At 36.5% G+C, this 16,572-nt stretch overlaps 1 protein-coding gene across 1 annotated transcript in view; it reads left to right on the top strand.

Annotated features, from left to right (window-relative positions):
• Positions 1-16,572, top strand: part of pard3bb (par-3 family cell polarity regulator beta b) — a 358,866-nt gene that overhangs the window by 46,742 nt on the left and 295,552 nt on the right. The window contains exons 3-4 of the mRNA XM_037686865.1: positions 1,602-1,755; positions 8,682-8,776. Coding sequence (XP_037542793.1) covers positions 1,602-1,755; positions 8,682-8,776 — 249 coding nt within the window. The remainder of the gene's footprint in view (positions 1-1,601; positions 1,756-8,681; positions 8,777-16,572) is intronic.

The following is a 16,572-nucleotide window of genomic DNA, read 5'->3' as shown; positions in this document are numbered from 1 at the left end:
ATATGGGCAGTGGGCACCAGTGACCCCCTTGACCCGGAAAGGAAGAAGCGGGTAAAAATAATGGATGGATGGATGGAATATAATACATTGCTGCCATGTGATTGGCTAATTTGTTATTTGTGTTAATAAGCAATTGAACAGGTGTACCTAATACTTACCTTGCACACCTAAGTATTTTTGAATTGAACTGAATTGAGTAAAGTGTCAGGTGAGTCAGTGTATATCAACATAATCAGTCTGTCCGATTGGATTTTTGGAAAAATAAAAAAAAAGTAAAGGCACTTGTTTTGTGTACATCAACCTGCTCAAAAATCAACTAAATATTGTTTTAAATAATCTTTTTAAGCTAACCCTAAAAATGCATTTGTTTAGTTGTTTGGAGAATAGACAGCTGCAGTCATGTACAGTATGATATGAGTGTGAGAGGAGACTATGTTTTACACTTGTGGCTTCCAGTGTTGTGGGAAACCTCTGGCTTTGCTGGCAAAATCTCTTTTTTTTACTCTTCATCACTATAGGCACAGTGTACAAATGCATGTTTAAGCACACACATACTGTATACTGTACACACAAATCTATTCAGGTTTTGCATAGAGGCCCCTGGAACACTATTGAGTCTCTCTGTTCTATGCTAGGCTTAATGCAGGCTCAGTGCAATTCTCAGTAGACAGGGATTCTTCTATATGACATGGTAAAGAGCTGCACACATGCATAAGGGACACGGATGGAGTCCGTTGGTATTTTGTACTAGGAACACACTCTGCTGCAGTAATGCTGGGCTCCTTGGATGTCCTCTATAGCGTTCTCATCCAGAAGGTAACACCCGAGTTCTGTGCACTTTTATCTTTATTTAATTAAATGAAACATTCTCATTAAGGAAAGTTTTATTGCCACTGGTAATTAAATACATTTTAAATTAAAAACCATGAAGACATGTTAACTAATTGCCTAATTGTGCCTTATGACACACACAAAAAATATTTTTATCATCCTTTTAGCATTTTATTTTTTCGTTCATTTTTGTTGTGACTGTATTCATGCTGCTCTTAAATTCTGACTTGCATGACGAGTTTGTTTTGCCCTTTTCATAACACATCTATCAGTACATTTTTGAAAAGCAGCAATCACTTTAAAGAATAACTTAGCAGGGGACTGGATGAACCATCTGTTTATCAAAAACACATTTTTTGAAGTTGTATCAAAGAGGCATTTCCAAAAAAGTCAGCTGATAAATTTCACAACTGCTAGTCAGTAGAAAAGTGAAAATACATCGTTGTGGTTAATTGCCACATTTTGTGGGGATTGTATTAGTGATGTTATGGCGTTATTTGTGCCAAGTTATTTAAAAGGTGGCATCGTTGGCATTGAACCATTGTGTCTTGGTGATATAAGCCGAACTATGGAAGGGTCGATTCTTTCCAGGATTCTGATTTTCAGTTTTATGTTGTATACTTGCTTTCACAGTCTAAAGGCTTGTAGCCTTTTTGAATAAGAGGTGAACTCTTTTCAAGAATCCATAGAAGAAGTCTAGTTTCTCTAAAAGATAGAAGATGGCTGGATGGATGGTACAATAATTAGCCATATTATGTGTGTTTTTTTAGCTGATGGCAGTGTACGAGGAACAAGAAGCCCAGCAGAGGAGTGTTGTTGACACCAGCCTTAGCCCCAGCCCTGACCTTCACCAAGCAGAGCTCTCTGTTTTTCAGCCAATCACAGGAGGAGAGATTGAAGTCAATTCCTCAGCCCTCAAGTCTAGTAAGTATTTCATTTAATGGTTATTTTTTTTTTTTTTTTTTTTTTTTTAGCAATTGCATTTTTGTCCTGCTTTTACATGAAGCTGCTTGTATAGTTTCTGTATGTGGTTCTAAAGGCAAACTTTTCAGTGTTATCAGCCCCTTGTTGATTAAAGCCCTCCTTCCTTTTCTTGGCTATCTTTTGATATTCTTTCAGGATCTCTAATAACACATTTAATGGAAATTGAATACTCTGCATAGTTTTAAGCACTCCTTGGTCCTCAGTGCTTATTAGATCGTGATGTTGCAGACTCACATTTATTTAATGCCAGAGATGTTATGACACAAGCGACTTCGGCTGGATTGTTTGACTTCTAAAATTATATGGCTGCTCCATATCTAAATTTATGGTGTTTTATAGTGCATTTATCTGTACTTTAAATTCCTTTTTTTTTCTTTCACAAAATGATCTGAGCATGTTCGATCTCTGCTTGGAATTTAACAACATTTTAAAAGGGGTGAATATTTTTACAAGGCAGTGTAGTTTTTAGTGACTTTTTTTTCCCCTTTACACATGAGACAGACTGTTAACTTTGAATTCCAGCACAGACAAAGGTCAGCATGTGATGGGTGGAACAGTAATAAAAGCAATATGGCAAAGGCCAGAATGTTTTAAGCGCTGTCACTGAAATGTGGCTGAGAAAGAGTCAGAAAGGGAGAAGAAGACAGGATGTGCATGTGTTCTGTCAGGCTGCAAGACCAAAAACTGATGTTTGTGTCTGCTTAGTGTTACCTGGACAAAACCTTTCTGCGTGACCTTTATTCTCTCACTGCATCTGTCTTTGCACCGCGTTATATTTTCAAATTTTTTTTATTTTTTATGCCTTTTTCCATTTTTGTCATATTTCGAGTCAAGCACTTGTTGACTTGAATTACAATGCAAGTATTTGTGAAAAGGGTTTTCCTGTTGACTAAATGCAATTTAACATTTACATTACCTGCACTGGTCTTTGTGTTAACGATACAGTTAATGCAAAGTTTGTTTTCTCAGTCATCCAGGTATATAACAACAAAAAAGGTTGAATCATGTCATCTGGACTTCGTTTTTTTTTGTTAAAAAGAAACGTTTCGCCCCTCATCCAAGAGGCTTCGTCAGTCTGAGGCCTAGCCATCTGGTATTACCCAGAAGCCACCCTGACTCTTGTGTTTCAAGCCTGCCTCAGATACCCCTGAAATATCTGGGTATTACCAGATGGGTATTACCCATCTGGTATTACCCAGATGGGTAATACCAGATGGCTAGGCCTCAGACTGACGAAGCCTCTTGGATGAGGGGCGAAACGTTTCTTTTTAACAAAAAAAAACGAAGTCCAGATGACATGATTCAACCTTTTTTGTTGATACAGTTAATGATTTTTTTTGTGCATAAGTTTTATTTTGAAAAGTCTTGCTTATGTTGAATTTTTTAAATTAAGTTTGAGGGTCTGGTGAGCATTAAGTTATGCACTATTGGTATTGAAAATTATTAATATGTCTTGAGTGCGATATTAAACTTGTCTGTTTAGTTTGAAGAGTTCTTAAGACTACTTTTGAGTTCCTTTGGATTATATTAAATTTCAATCCTTAGCTCTACTACAATAAAACAAAAATAAGTCACATCTTTATAATTGTTTTTATTTCATCCGGACATTGCAGAATCAACATTTCAAACTGTAAAGTACAACCTTTCTAAATCATGAAGGGACCATTGGTGTCAGTCCAGACTCTGTTAAGACAGGAAGTTTAGTCTGTTTCAGTATGGTTGCCTGCCAGAGCAGATTAGAAACGATGTGTTATTGTCATGGGAGATTAGAGGTAACAGAGTTCTGGAGACAATCACAGTGTCAGTGTGAGGAGGTTAGAGTTAGGTTTCTGTAAATTGTTTTACCACAAAGACTATCGTGGATATGACGAGAATAGGCCTAGAAGATTTGCAGCAACTGCTTAAGATGATAAAAAAATAAATAAAACTACAAGCTCATAAAGATAGTCTGACAATTATAAGATAAAATAAACCTTTATTGATCCCACAGGAAATTGTTGTGCCAGAGTTTCAGTGCAAAGGAACATACACAAGTAATCACACACGATATAAAATAATAACAGAGAATGTATCGCAACCACACTAGGAGATAGAGTTAACGTTTTGTATGGTAGTAGCTGATCTTAGTCACCAACACATACTTCAAGCTCTACAGATTGCACAACACATTTGCCTTAAACAATTGCATTAACTGGAATCAACCTTACTTGTCTGTTAGCAAAATATCTCATGAACCAGTGGACAGATCATAATGAAACTCAAAATCATTTTATTGTCTGTGCATCTACTGAATAGGTTTTGGAGGTAAACCAGTTCAAGATGGCCACTTCTGCTAATCATCTTTAAACTACACAAATATGGCTACCTCGGTGAAATTTACAGCTCGAGCCCAGTTACAGTGGTTTAATATATTGATAGGTATTTTTTAATCAAATAAATTATGAGCGAGAAACAAAACGAGTGCACTGCCTTAGATTTACTGGTCCTGTAGTTTCTCCTTTGCTGACAAGAGAAGGCAGCAGGGTCTAAATATTTTGTTGACTTTGCACTAAATCTCCAAGTTCAGATGGTGAAGTTCATTTGGGCAAAAGCTGGAAATTATATTGCTTTGAGTAAAAAGCGTCTCTCCTAAATAAATGCAGTGCACTGGTTTTGTTTATGTTGAGTCACTCTCGCACTCACGGCTTGCTGAGCCATTTGAATATTATGGAGCCATAATTTGTTTTCACACATGCACTGCAGTCCTGAACATTTTCACAGTTGTTCAGGAGGGGTGGCATGTGAAAACACAAAAGTCTGCAATAAGTCAGCTTCAGATTTACTGCTGAGATTTTTCTATCAGCTATTAGTGACATCTCTGGAAGGTTGGTGAGGGAGACGGTGAAAGCTGAAGTTTATTTTGCGCACACCTTTTTGCAGATGAGGATGTGTTTTGATGAGTTGCCGCTTCAAAACTTAATATTGTTTTCTCTTCGCTACTCCATAACGGGAGTAGGTTGAAATATTGTAATAATTTAAACAGAAACACAGCTCACCATGAAACCACATCTACCATTCGTGGTGTATCAACTACACACACAAGTCAGCATTTTATTTATTTATTTTTATTTTGATAATGTCTTACCTATTTTCTACAATAGAGATGCATTTTTACAATAGAGATGCATTTAAAATATGTGATAGTGTTTCTGCATCACATAATTTCAATGTAAAGTGATGTGAAGTGTTATAAAATGGTTATGAATGCAACCATAATCCATCTATAAACATAAAAAAAACCACTAACAAAACATTTTGCTTTATATTTTATTCTGCACTGCAGGACAAAAAAAAAAAAAGTTTTCATTCAACCAAGATTATTGGGAACTAAATGAACAAAATGAAGCAAAAATGCTGAGTAAAGTAAAATGATTCTTGGTTAATGGATGTACATGAATCACATGTTAAAGCTATCGTACCTATTTTTACAGAGTTATCACTACTTTTTGTTCTCAAACTTGTACGGCTCTTTGCTTTGAATACAGTACATCTCATTTGAATTAATTAATAATTAACTGACTTCTTCAGAACTTGGAGACATGCTGAAGAACAGGGAAATAACTAAAACATGCATACCATACCATACCATACCATACCATACCATACCATGCCATTACCATACCATAGCATACCATACCATTACCATTACCATACCAACCATCCATCCATCCATCCATCCATTATCTTTACCCGCTTATTCCATTTTGGGTCACGGGGGTCGCTGGTGCCCATGTCCAGCAATCACTGTGCGAGGGGTGGGGTACACCCTGGACGGGTCGTAAGTCCATCACAGGGCCACATAGAGACAAACGAGACAAACAACCATTCACTCTCTCACTCACACCTAGGGACAATTTAGAGTTACCAATTAGCCTAACATGCATGTTTTTGGTCTGTGGGAGGAAACCGGAGTACCCAGAGAAAACCCACGCATGCACGGAGAGAACATGCAAACTCCACCCAGAAAGGCCCCTGGACCGGGGTTTGAACCAAGGACCTGCTCGCTGAGAGGCAGCAGCTCTACCAGTTGCACCACCGTGCTGCCCCATTACCATACCATACCATTACCATTACCATACCATACCATACCATACCATACCATACCATACCATACCATACCATACCATACCCCTTTATTTATAAAGCACTTAAAACACATCAACAAGTCCTACCAAAGCGCTGTACAGCCAAAACAAACAAGCAAATGACATGGCAATAAATACATAGATCACACAGATGTAAAGGTAAAAACTAAATGGCTAACATTATAGAACACAGACAGGTTAAACTAAGCTCATACAGTGTCAAAAGCCAGGGAATAAAAGTGAGTTTTTAAACAAGACTTGAAAACAGTATGCGAGGGAGCCTACCTGACACGCAGTGGTAACTCATTCCACAATCTTGGACCTGCAACAGAGAAAGCCCTGTCACCTCTGAGCTTGAAACGAGTGTCTGGAACCAATAAAAGCATCTGATGTGCTGACCTTGGAGAACACTGTGGGACATATGGTTGCAGCAGATCAGTGAGATAAGAGGGGTCAGAACTGTTTAGAGATTTAAAAAACATACAGAAGGATTTTAAAATTAAGTTGAAAGTGAACCGGGAGCCAGTGAAGGGAGGCCAGAACTGGAGTAATGTGCTCTCTTTTGCCTGTACCAGTTAAAAATTAGGCTGCAGCATTTTGAACCAAAATGGCAGTGGTCCTTGCAGAACAGGATTCAGCATCACTGGCCTAGAGGAACCTACGAGGCACTGTTTAGCTTTAGTTGAAAAAGCCCTTGGACAGTCGGAAACATGTTACAGCAGCTTTTACTTCTTTTTTCCTTTTGGTTTACTTTACAAATATGTTTTCCCTATACATTTCTTTTGTTCATTTTGTATTTTTACCTGTTGGTACATACATTTTCTCAGATCATCTTCCACTGTCCCTCATTTTACCTTGCGCACTTTCCGTCAAACCATCCCACTTTAATTGTCTATCTTCAAGGAGATGAATTGATCAGTGGTTTGATGTAATCCATACCCCCCCAGCTGTTTTTAAGAGCACTAAGGGTCCATTTGAGACAATCAATATATGACCCTACAAATATCATTTGACATGTCTTCAGAGTACTTCAACCATATAGAGTTCTCTCTACCCACTCTACCACCTTTGCCATTATGTTCCCCTTAGAGCTATAGGTGCTTACTTGGCAGTGTTCCTAATGTGTATATATAGATTGATCACTCCTATGAGTAGGGATGGTAGGTTTGAGGTTTCACACAGATCATAACAACACAGCATATTAAATCATATTTATTTGCTTAGTTTTTTTGCAGTGTTGACTTTCCTCTCATTTTCACTTTTCCCTCAAGCCCCATCAGCGGCATAGGCAACACTGCGGTGTGCACAATTTATCAGTTTCTGGTAAATGATGATTTTATGCAGAGGGCAGATGAGATGTGAAGAAAGAGCCATTATCATCTGTTATCTACTCGCTCACACAAATCTACAAATCAGCCACTTATTGGCCATTTGGATGCATGAACACCAGTGTGTTCACAGATGGGATATGAAGGGAAGAGATAATACATTAACTTCTCACACATCCCGCACACTGTCACCTCTCCAAAACCAGCATTGGGAGCGTTCATAATGGGATTAGTATGTGATTATTACATATGGACATGCATACGCAAATGTAGCTGTCTGTTATAAATTATTAAAATATATTTTTCAGCCATGAATAGACAATTTTAGGTTTGTGTTACCTCAATCCGTCTTTTCTTTCTTTTATTTTGTCTTCTTTGAAATGCAGTTATGCCATTGTGAGTCGTTTAAATATGGTATACACAGTTTTTGTACGTCATTTTGTATTTTCAAAATATTAAATTTCTTTTCTTTTTCTTAATTCATACTAAAGTTTACTTTTGTTTAAGTTACAAATTTCGTATGTATCAAAGTATGTCATTTTAAAATGAGCAGCTTTTAGGTTTAAGTCAATACTAGGATAATTGTTTACTTATTTATTTATTTATTGGCCGTTATTTGGTTACATTTTTCATAAATTTTGCAGTGACACAGCAGCTGAACAAAGTTTATTCATTAAACTAGTGGTATCCCGATACTGATGCTAGTTGCCTGAAGTTCTCGCACTTGTACTAATAAAAACACTTGGATACTTTGAACCAATACCAGTTTTATGCTTGGTGATGTCATTTAGTTTTTCCGTTTTGAATTAACCAAGGACAATAAGTAAAATATTTACATAGTTTAGAAATAGAGGACAGACATAGGTGATGTTAAGAAAGCAAACTGTTTGCTGTATTCTTAATAAAAAAAGTGTTTTTAAAGTAATTGTGTATTGATTGTTTAACTACTCTGTATGGATACCCAGTATCTGCAAGTACTCAAACTAAAATACTTGTACTCGGTCTAAACCAGTATCGGGGCACCTATTATTCTCCCTTGGTGTTTGTTAAAAAATACACTTTTAACACAGTGTAGTGTTGATTAGTGTAAGAGCCATTAGCTTGTCTAAAAACAATTAAATTAGACACAAAATCTGTTGAATAGTGAATCATTTAAAATAACCTCAACAAAACAGTCACATTCAATTATTTATAACGGAGGTTTATTTGCCTAATTTTAGAACCTGGTAAAGACTACATTATTCTATTGTGTTTTGATATGTAAAACCATAGAAAACAAAGCAAATGTAATTATTTGTACCTGACTATATGTTTTAATATTCATCCATATTTGTGGGAATAGTGTAACAAAAGACAGAAACTCCTTCACGTCTGTAAATTCACATGGGCCTGTTTATTCCTACTGTTTCTACAGATACGCCCCTTCTGGTGAGAAGCAGCAGTGACTCAGCCCTCAGCCCCCAAACAACAGAGACTGAAGCCTCTGGCAACGAAGGCAGGATTGGGATGGTGAGAACAAAAACTTGTGTTGTCAAAAAATAAAAATAAAATAAACGTACAAACTCTGCAGCGTTCGATTATATTACGGCATTTAGCAGATGGTTGGATCGAAACAGTTTGCACAAACTGGTGTTGTGCACGTTTTTTTAAATTAAACATAATAAAAGGTAAAAACAAAAAAGTTCATAAAATGCATATTTTGTCATTTTGTAATAAACTGAATTGTGCAGTTTTTTTTTTTTTTTTTCAAACTAAAGACAAGCAGCTAAAATGGTTAAAAAAAAAAAAAAAAAAGTTAGTTAAAATTGATATTATAATTCAGGCTGAGGTAGCTTTAAAATCTCGACTAGTTAATAGTGGGCAAAGATAAATACAGTGCTTAATTTGAAACAGATCTTTCCGGAACAAAATCCAGGAACTCTTAGTTTCACAGGGTGCGTTCCGGCAACTGTTTGCTCAGTTCCGGCAACTCTCGGATTTATTAATAATAAAGTTATGAACAAATGTGACTTCCTTCTTGTTTGGGGAGCCATGCTTGAACCGTGTCGCTCCCCTCTGCTGCTGAGACGATAAATAAATAACTCCGACACCTCCGCTGCTGTTTTTATGACGCTCTGGATGCTTGTCACCCACAACATGCATGTGTCAAAGAGTATAAATCAAAGAGAGTGATACCTGCCCCCTATTTTTCTCTTTCACATTGACAAAATAATTTAGTTTTATCAATGAGTTTGTCAAAGCTCAATTTAGATTTGGGTAAATACAGAAGTAACGTTTAATAAATGTTAGGACTCTTTTTCTTTGCGAACAAAATATATTTTATGTCATTAAACATCTTGTCTTGTCTCTTGTGAGCATGTGCGTTCCCAGGACCCAAACCCCCAAGCTGGTTCGCCCACTATTTGCATTCCGGCATCGATCGGTTTACAAATTAAGCCCTGGAGATATATATATATATATATATATATATATATATATATATATATATATAAGTATTTTTTGCACTGTTAAGTAAGCTGGTTGATGGTGTTTTCCTCCAACCCTGTTCTTTTTGCTTTTTCTCAAAGAACACTACTTTTGCTTTGTCTCGTCTGCTTTTTCCTCCTCTTCCTCGTTTCTACTGCTGATCTCAGTTTCACATCTGTTGCCTTTTCAATTCTAGTGAAGAAAAAGCTGTTATTCCCGGTGTGACTGCAATGTCTGTTCATGTTCCAGAAGGGAGCAGAACAAAAACAAGGTTTAAATCCTTTTCACTTCATTTATTTATACAGCACCAGTTCTAGATTTACTGGAGTAAATGGCACGAACATTTCCACCCCTAAAACAACATCACCCCTCTTTGAAACAGATACATTATACTTGGGTTCCCAGCATTGAGTACCATGACTGATACAAACATTAGGGATTTGCTCAGTTTAAACGTAAAGTAAGCTTCTCCATCTTTAAAGTTTATGTTCTTGTTTCATTTGTTTTATTTTATCTCAGCCTATTCATTGTAAAAATACCCTAATACAATTTATTTTTACAGTTTTGAAATATTTGAAATACCCCAACTTTCTCAACAGATATTCAGAACATGCTAGTAATTATTATATGTATTTCTGCGTATTTCACATTACAGTTATAACAGAACAAATAAATATAGAAATGCTTTTTTATATAACGCCACTTGGTTATTCGTACAGTTTTGATTGTTTGTGGTTGTGTTACAGTTTCATGTTCCCCATACATCACTACATGAAGAAAGTCCCTCAAGTTTAAATTACCTTGGTGTCTGATTGGATAGTTGAGCGATTATCCCTCCACCCTGGAGACTCCTCACTGGACAAACATCCTTTTTTAATCTGTCTGTTATTCCCATTACAATGATCTGTTTGCAAGGTTCCCATCGTTTGGGGACTTTGATTGGTTCTCAGAGGTGGTCAGTGTTTTTTCTTCTTGTTGCTGAGGGCAACACAAGGTGTTGGTGAAACAACACTGCATCCAGATATTAGGTTAGACAGAGAGTATTCTGACCCTAATATTTCTATTCTCATTATTTTTCCACACCAAGCTGGTAAAACTGAAGGAAAAAAAGGCATTTGGTTTAAATATTTTAAGTCATCCATATTTATGCTGTAATCTAGCCCCTATATAAATATTTGCATATTTATTAGGCACATTTATTATTTAGCATTTAGCATCTCAGGGTCAGAAAAATGCATGCAACTAAAAGGCCAAACCATTCACCATATCTGTAGCTTTTCTATGGCATTTAAAACAAGTCAGATTACAACTACAGAGATATGGCATAAAGGAATAAAGAAAAGTTGAAACATTCTGTATTCAGACATTAATTTAGGTTATACATGAAGATCCAAAATTTTGCATAGTAATTTAAACACTTTTTTGAAGAATATACAATTAAAACGTACCCACTGATTAGCAGGCTGCAGTTTGATGAAGAATAAACTTAGAAAACATCAAGATCAACAGGGGAGCTAACTTTTAGTTACAACCGTTACCATTCACATTTAAGTACATTTTCTAGTTCTGAGGTTTTATTAACTGAGATCTTTACACTTTTTGAACCGGACCTACCATTTTGTTGCAACCATGTTTCTGTGTTGCCTTCAACTTTGTCCTTGTGGTTATAGATGCACCACGTCGAACTAACATGTCGTCTTTCAAAAAAATGGTTTGGTCCGATCATTGCAAAACAAGTAAAAGAAAAAGAAAATTGCCTTACTTTAATTTTCTTCTGGTGTCTTTGTCTCTGCTTGATGGCCTTTAGAGCATCAATGTTCCCTCTGTCTGTGCTTTTCTGTCTCACACCTGCTGTGCTGCAATAACTACCCCATAAGTGTTGGAGTAGTAAATGACTCTGTGCAAAGCATCTACTGTAAATAAACTCATTTTTCTTTTCCTTTTGCATGTTTTTTGCTTTTCTTCAGTTGCTCTCACTGTTGTTTCCATTTTCCCTTCACTATCTGTCTCACTTTGATACACACACACGCACTCACGTGCACACTCTCAGTCACTCACTCATCTGTCTCTTCTCAACCAGCCACGTTCCAGTAGAGGTAATAGCTCCAGGGTAATTGTTCAAATTGTCACTTGGCCTTTTGGTGAAAGCATTGAAGGGAAGAAAGTACTCCTCTCGCAGTAATTCTCTGTCTTTTTCCCTGTCTGTTTCTTCCCCTACTCGCCCTCCTTTTAAATTTAATTTCAGCTTTAAAATATTTAGCTGTAAGGCTTAGCTCTTTCCTTTTGTGTTCCAGGTGAAAAAATTCCTTATAGGTCCAAAACTTTTAAACCTTTTACTCTGTTCTGTCACACTTACAACTCACATGATCACTTACATACAAACACATGTAATTCTGCATTTGTATATAGACTTTGCTTGTATGTAGCGCTTCATATTCCTATCTGTTTACATTTACCGTGATCCCTCACCTTTCGCGGGGTTACATTCCAGAGACCCCCACGGAAGGTGAAAATTCGCCAAGTAGCGGTGTTATATTTATTTTGTTATTTATAATCAGTGTTTCACCTAGATATGCCATGTCTGAGCTGCGCGCTGTTTGTACCGACCGTTTTGGAGTAGGGGAGGGGGTGTTCAGCGTGAGGGAAGAGGCAGTGCGAGCGCTGCCTCAAGCTTTTTACCTAGTGCACCTGTATGACACACAGCTAGCTTAGCGCTACGTATGTGCCGATGGGGGTTTCTGGTTTGACACACTGTTCGGTTCGGTAGGCGGGGCGCACTACTTGTATAATGGTAGGGGAAACACTATATATATATATATCTAAGCTTACAGATATATATATATATATACATATATATATATATATATATAAGGCTTTTGAAACCCTTCCCACACGCTTATTGACCTTTCCCACTTTCTTATAATAACAATAATAATAATAATAATAATAATAATGATAATAATAATGTGTTATGTATTGTGATCACTGTATGTTTTCATACAATGGTGAAACTGGCTCTCTGCATTTAACCCATCCACCAGTTGGTGCACTGGGCAGCTATTGAAAGCTGGGGATAAGGTGTGCTGCTCAGAGACACCACGAGATGCGCAATGACTGGGGTTCGAACCTGGGACTTTCGTGTCCCGAGTCGACTGCCCTGCCTCTACACCATCTTGGCCCCCTTATAAACACTTCATATAGTCTTAAATACTTTGTCGATCGCAGTGAAGATGATGACGATGTGATGAATGTACAGTAGTGCACAGCATGTACAGTACACACAATAACCCGCAATATAGTGCAAAAAGTGAACTGCAATATAGTGAGGGATCACTGTGCATGCATGTTGTGGCTTGTGTGATAGTCTGCATGTTTGATAAAGAATTTAATACCAAATTAATGAAGGAGTTAAAGTAACATAACTGTTGCCAGACAGTGCAGCCTTTGGTTTGCATTGAGGCCCTTAAAATTCCCTTTAATCACTTTGTAATCCTTGTTCTTGATAAGCTTTCTAAAAGAGCTTAACCTTCTAAATCAACTCTACTTTTTAATTTTTTTTAATTTTTACACAAATCTAAATTAACGAATGAACGTGAAGTTGTAGCGTGAAATCTTAACGCTCTAATTTGAATAAAATAATGCCAACTGGTTGTTTAAGTTGGTAACTACAGCTGCCAGTTATTTTGGTCAACTTTTGATCTATGCAACAAATTATGACTAAATATCAACTTAAACATCCTCTTTTTTGTGCCACCATTGTTGTTAAAGTGTGTTTAGTTTTACAACTTTAAAAGGTAAAAATAAGTAGTTATGGTGGACAGTGTTGAAACAATGTGGAAATGTAACATTTGTTTTAGCTTAACCTAATTGTCTCCAAGATGGAAGGTGAACATTTGTTAAGACTATGATGGCTGAAAAAAATGGGGAAAGCCTTCTTTTAAATGTCTTAACTTTAACATATATCTTTTAATGTCACAGTGTTACCATCATAAAGGAAACCAAAACAACATTGTATTCTAAAGGCAAAGTGTGACTCACCACTTCTGAAAACTTCTTATGACACATATATTGCATGCAGTTTTCCTTTAACTTTGCATTCTACGTTTATTAAACACAAAATATTGTTTTATTTTAAATTTGTTGTCACTTCTCATGTGAGCCGTCTGGCTTTCTGACATCGCATTAAACCACATTTATTTCCTTTGATAAATCATATTCCCATGGGGATATTTCAAGATAACTTACCTTCAATTTGTCACATTCATTTAGGTAAAAATGCACATAAACTCTCAGACAAAATGCAAAGCTTGCATTGCTACTAATTTATCATACTCATTCCGAGAGCATTTTCAGTGAACACTTAGCCAGATTGGTCATTCTGTAATTAGTAATATCACTAATAGTTTGTGATTTTTTTTATTCACTTTTAGCAATTATTAGATTGGGACCAAGACAAATCAATGGTTGAAGCACATTTGTTACAGACAGACAATAGATACTTAAGGTGGGATTATTAATCACAAAGTTAAAATGAAAATCCAGTATATATCTCTTGCAGTTTTTTTGGTCGACCACCAGGGCTTACAAGTATTGATTTGGCTGTTTAATGTTGACAGACTAATTAATTAATTTTTCCCTGCTGTTGTCGTGACGCATAGTTCTTATAAATCTTTTTTTTTTTCTAAACGCATCAAGTCTTTCAATCTTTATATTTAATAAACAAAATACATTTTAATGTGATCAATAATTACTGAAAGTTTCGCTGCAAATGCTGACCTGTTTTAGAATATATTCCTAAATGTCAAAAGCAAACAAATTAAAAAAAGAAGCCATTCAATTAAGAATATTTGCAAAAAAACATTTTTTTTTTTAAAGATTATATGTCCAGATTTGTTTGACTTGCTTTTTAATTGCCCTTTAATAAGTAACACACTCTATTGGCCTCTGTACTTTGTTGCTCTCTGTAGAGAATATTGAGAGAGACTATTTGTAGATGCATTTATTAAACAAGACATACAATTAGGTACCAGTAACTCTTAAATTAATATCTGAGTGCCTGCGATGACAATGAGGTTAGGATAATTAATGTCACCTGTCATCTTTTTACTAATTAAGCTCAAATGACAGCATTTAGAGCTGGGGCAGGCTAATTAATTTTCATGCCACTAAAGCCTAAACATATGTTCATTGTTCAAGCAGTTTGTCATTTTTCTGTTGGCTCTCACTTTTCCTTCCTCTGTCTTTTTACAATAAACACTAACACTTAGATTTTTAGGTGGTTAGTCTGGACTCAGTCAGTCTGATACCTTCTCACTTTTTCACTCTCCACTATATATACATATACATATATATATATATATATATATATATATATATATATATATATATATATATATATATATGGGGGCCGAGATGGTGTAGAGGCAGGGCAGCCGGCTTGGGACCCGAAAGTCCCAGGTTCAATCCCCAGTCACTGCACATCACGTGGCGTCTCTGGGCAGCACACCTCATCCCCAAAATGCCCCCCGGGGCGCCTTCAATAGCTGCCCACTGCACCACCTGGTGGTGGATGGGTTAAATGCAGAGACTAATTTCGCCATTGTATGGAAACATGCAGTGCTGACATTGTGATGACATTTTATATATATATATATATATATATATAATAAACAGTAGTCCCTCAATTATCGTGAGGGTTACACGCCACACACCCCCAAAGTAGGTGAAAAATTGCAAAGTAGGAACGCTATATTTATTTTAGTATTTATACATATTTTAAGGCTTTATAAACCCTTCCCACACTCTTTCAATGTTGTAAACTCAAACCTACATAATTTTAACAACACATGTATATGTTCTGTACAGTACTGCAAAATTTTACTCACCAGCTCTGCGGAACAGCAGCTATGTAGACCTACCTGCAGCCACGAAACCCACCGCCCCGTCCAGGTTGATGTGCACGCAGATAATTGAGCTTCAGGAATCTTAATGATTATTTGCAACTTTTCTGCCAGTTCTGTGAGCTTAATAAATAGCGTAGATTTGCAAAATGTTCTCTCCATTTCAGCAGAAAGCTGCGGCCGGAAGCACTGTTGGCTTCTGGGTAGTGTAGTTCTTTTGACTGGCATTACAGTGTAAGCTTCTTGAAAGAAAACTACAAAATGGCGGTGCCTGCCTGAAGCATTTTTTTTGTTAGCTTTTTATCCCATAATTTCCCAATCACGTGAGTAATATTCAAGTTGATAATCGTTGAAAAACCGCGAAAGATCGAGTCCACGAAAGTGGAAAAGTGAAGGACCAATGAATTACAGTAGGGATCCGTACCCTGAAGACCTGCGATAAGTGAAAAAAATGCAAAGTAGGAATAGTAATACAAGTAGTAAGTAGTAGTTTATTTTAGTATTTATGTATTAAGGCATTTTAAACCCTTCCCACGCTCTTGCAATATTCTAAACAATGTTTCTAAACTCTAAACACTCTATAAGATTACAGCATGTCATGATTTCAGCTCCCTGCCTCCTCCGCTCTTTGCCACCTGCAAGCGCTGTTGGCCACGCCCACTTCTCCATTCTGCACAGTGAACAGCTGATCAGCTGCAGCAGGAAGTTTATCCTGCAGTATGTATGGGCTGCACAAAGTTGCTGGAAGTGGCAAATAATTTAAAATATTTTTTTTTTTAAATAAAAATTCCATTCTGATTGTGTGGCTCATTAATCAATCAACCAATTGTGTGTCATGTCCACTCTTATTTTGAAAAACCGCGATAGAGCGAGTCAACAGCGAAGTAATGAGGGACTACTTTATATATATATATATATATATATATATATATATATATA

Source organism: Nematolebias whitei, chromosome 13, assembly GCF_014905685.2.
Source record: "Nematolebias whitei isolate Nwh7 chromosome 13, NemWhi1, whole genome shotgun sequence".
Taxonomy (NCBI): domain Eukaryota; kingdom Metazoa; phylum Chordata; class Actinopteri; order Cyprinodontiformes; family Rivulidae; genus Nematolebias; species Nematolebias whitei.
Note: the sequence above shows the minus strand (reverse complement) of the source record. Positions and strands in the feature narration are given on the sequence as shown.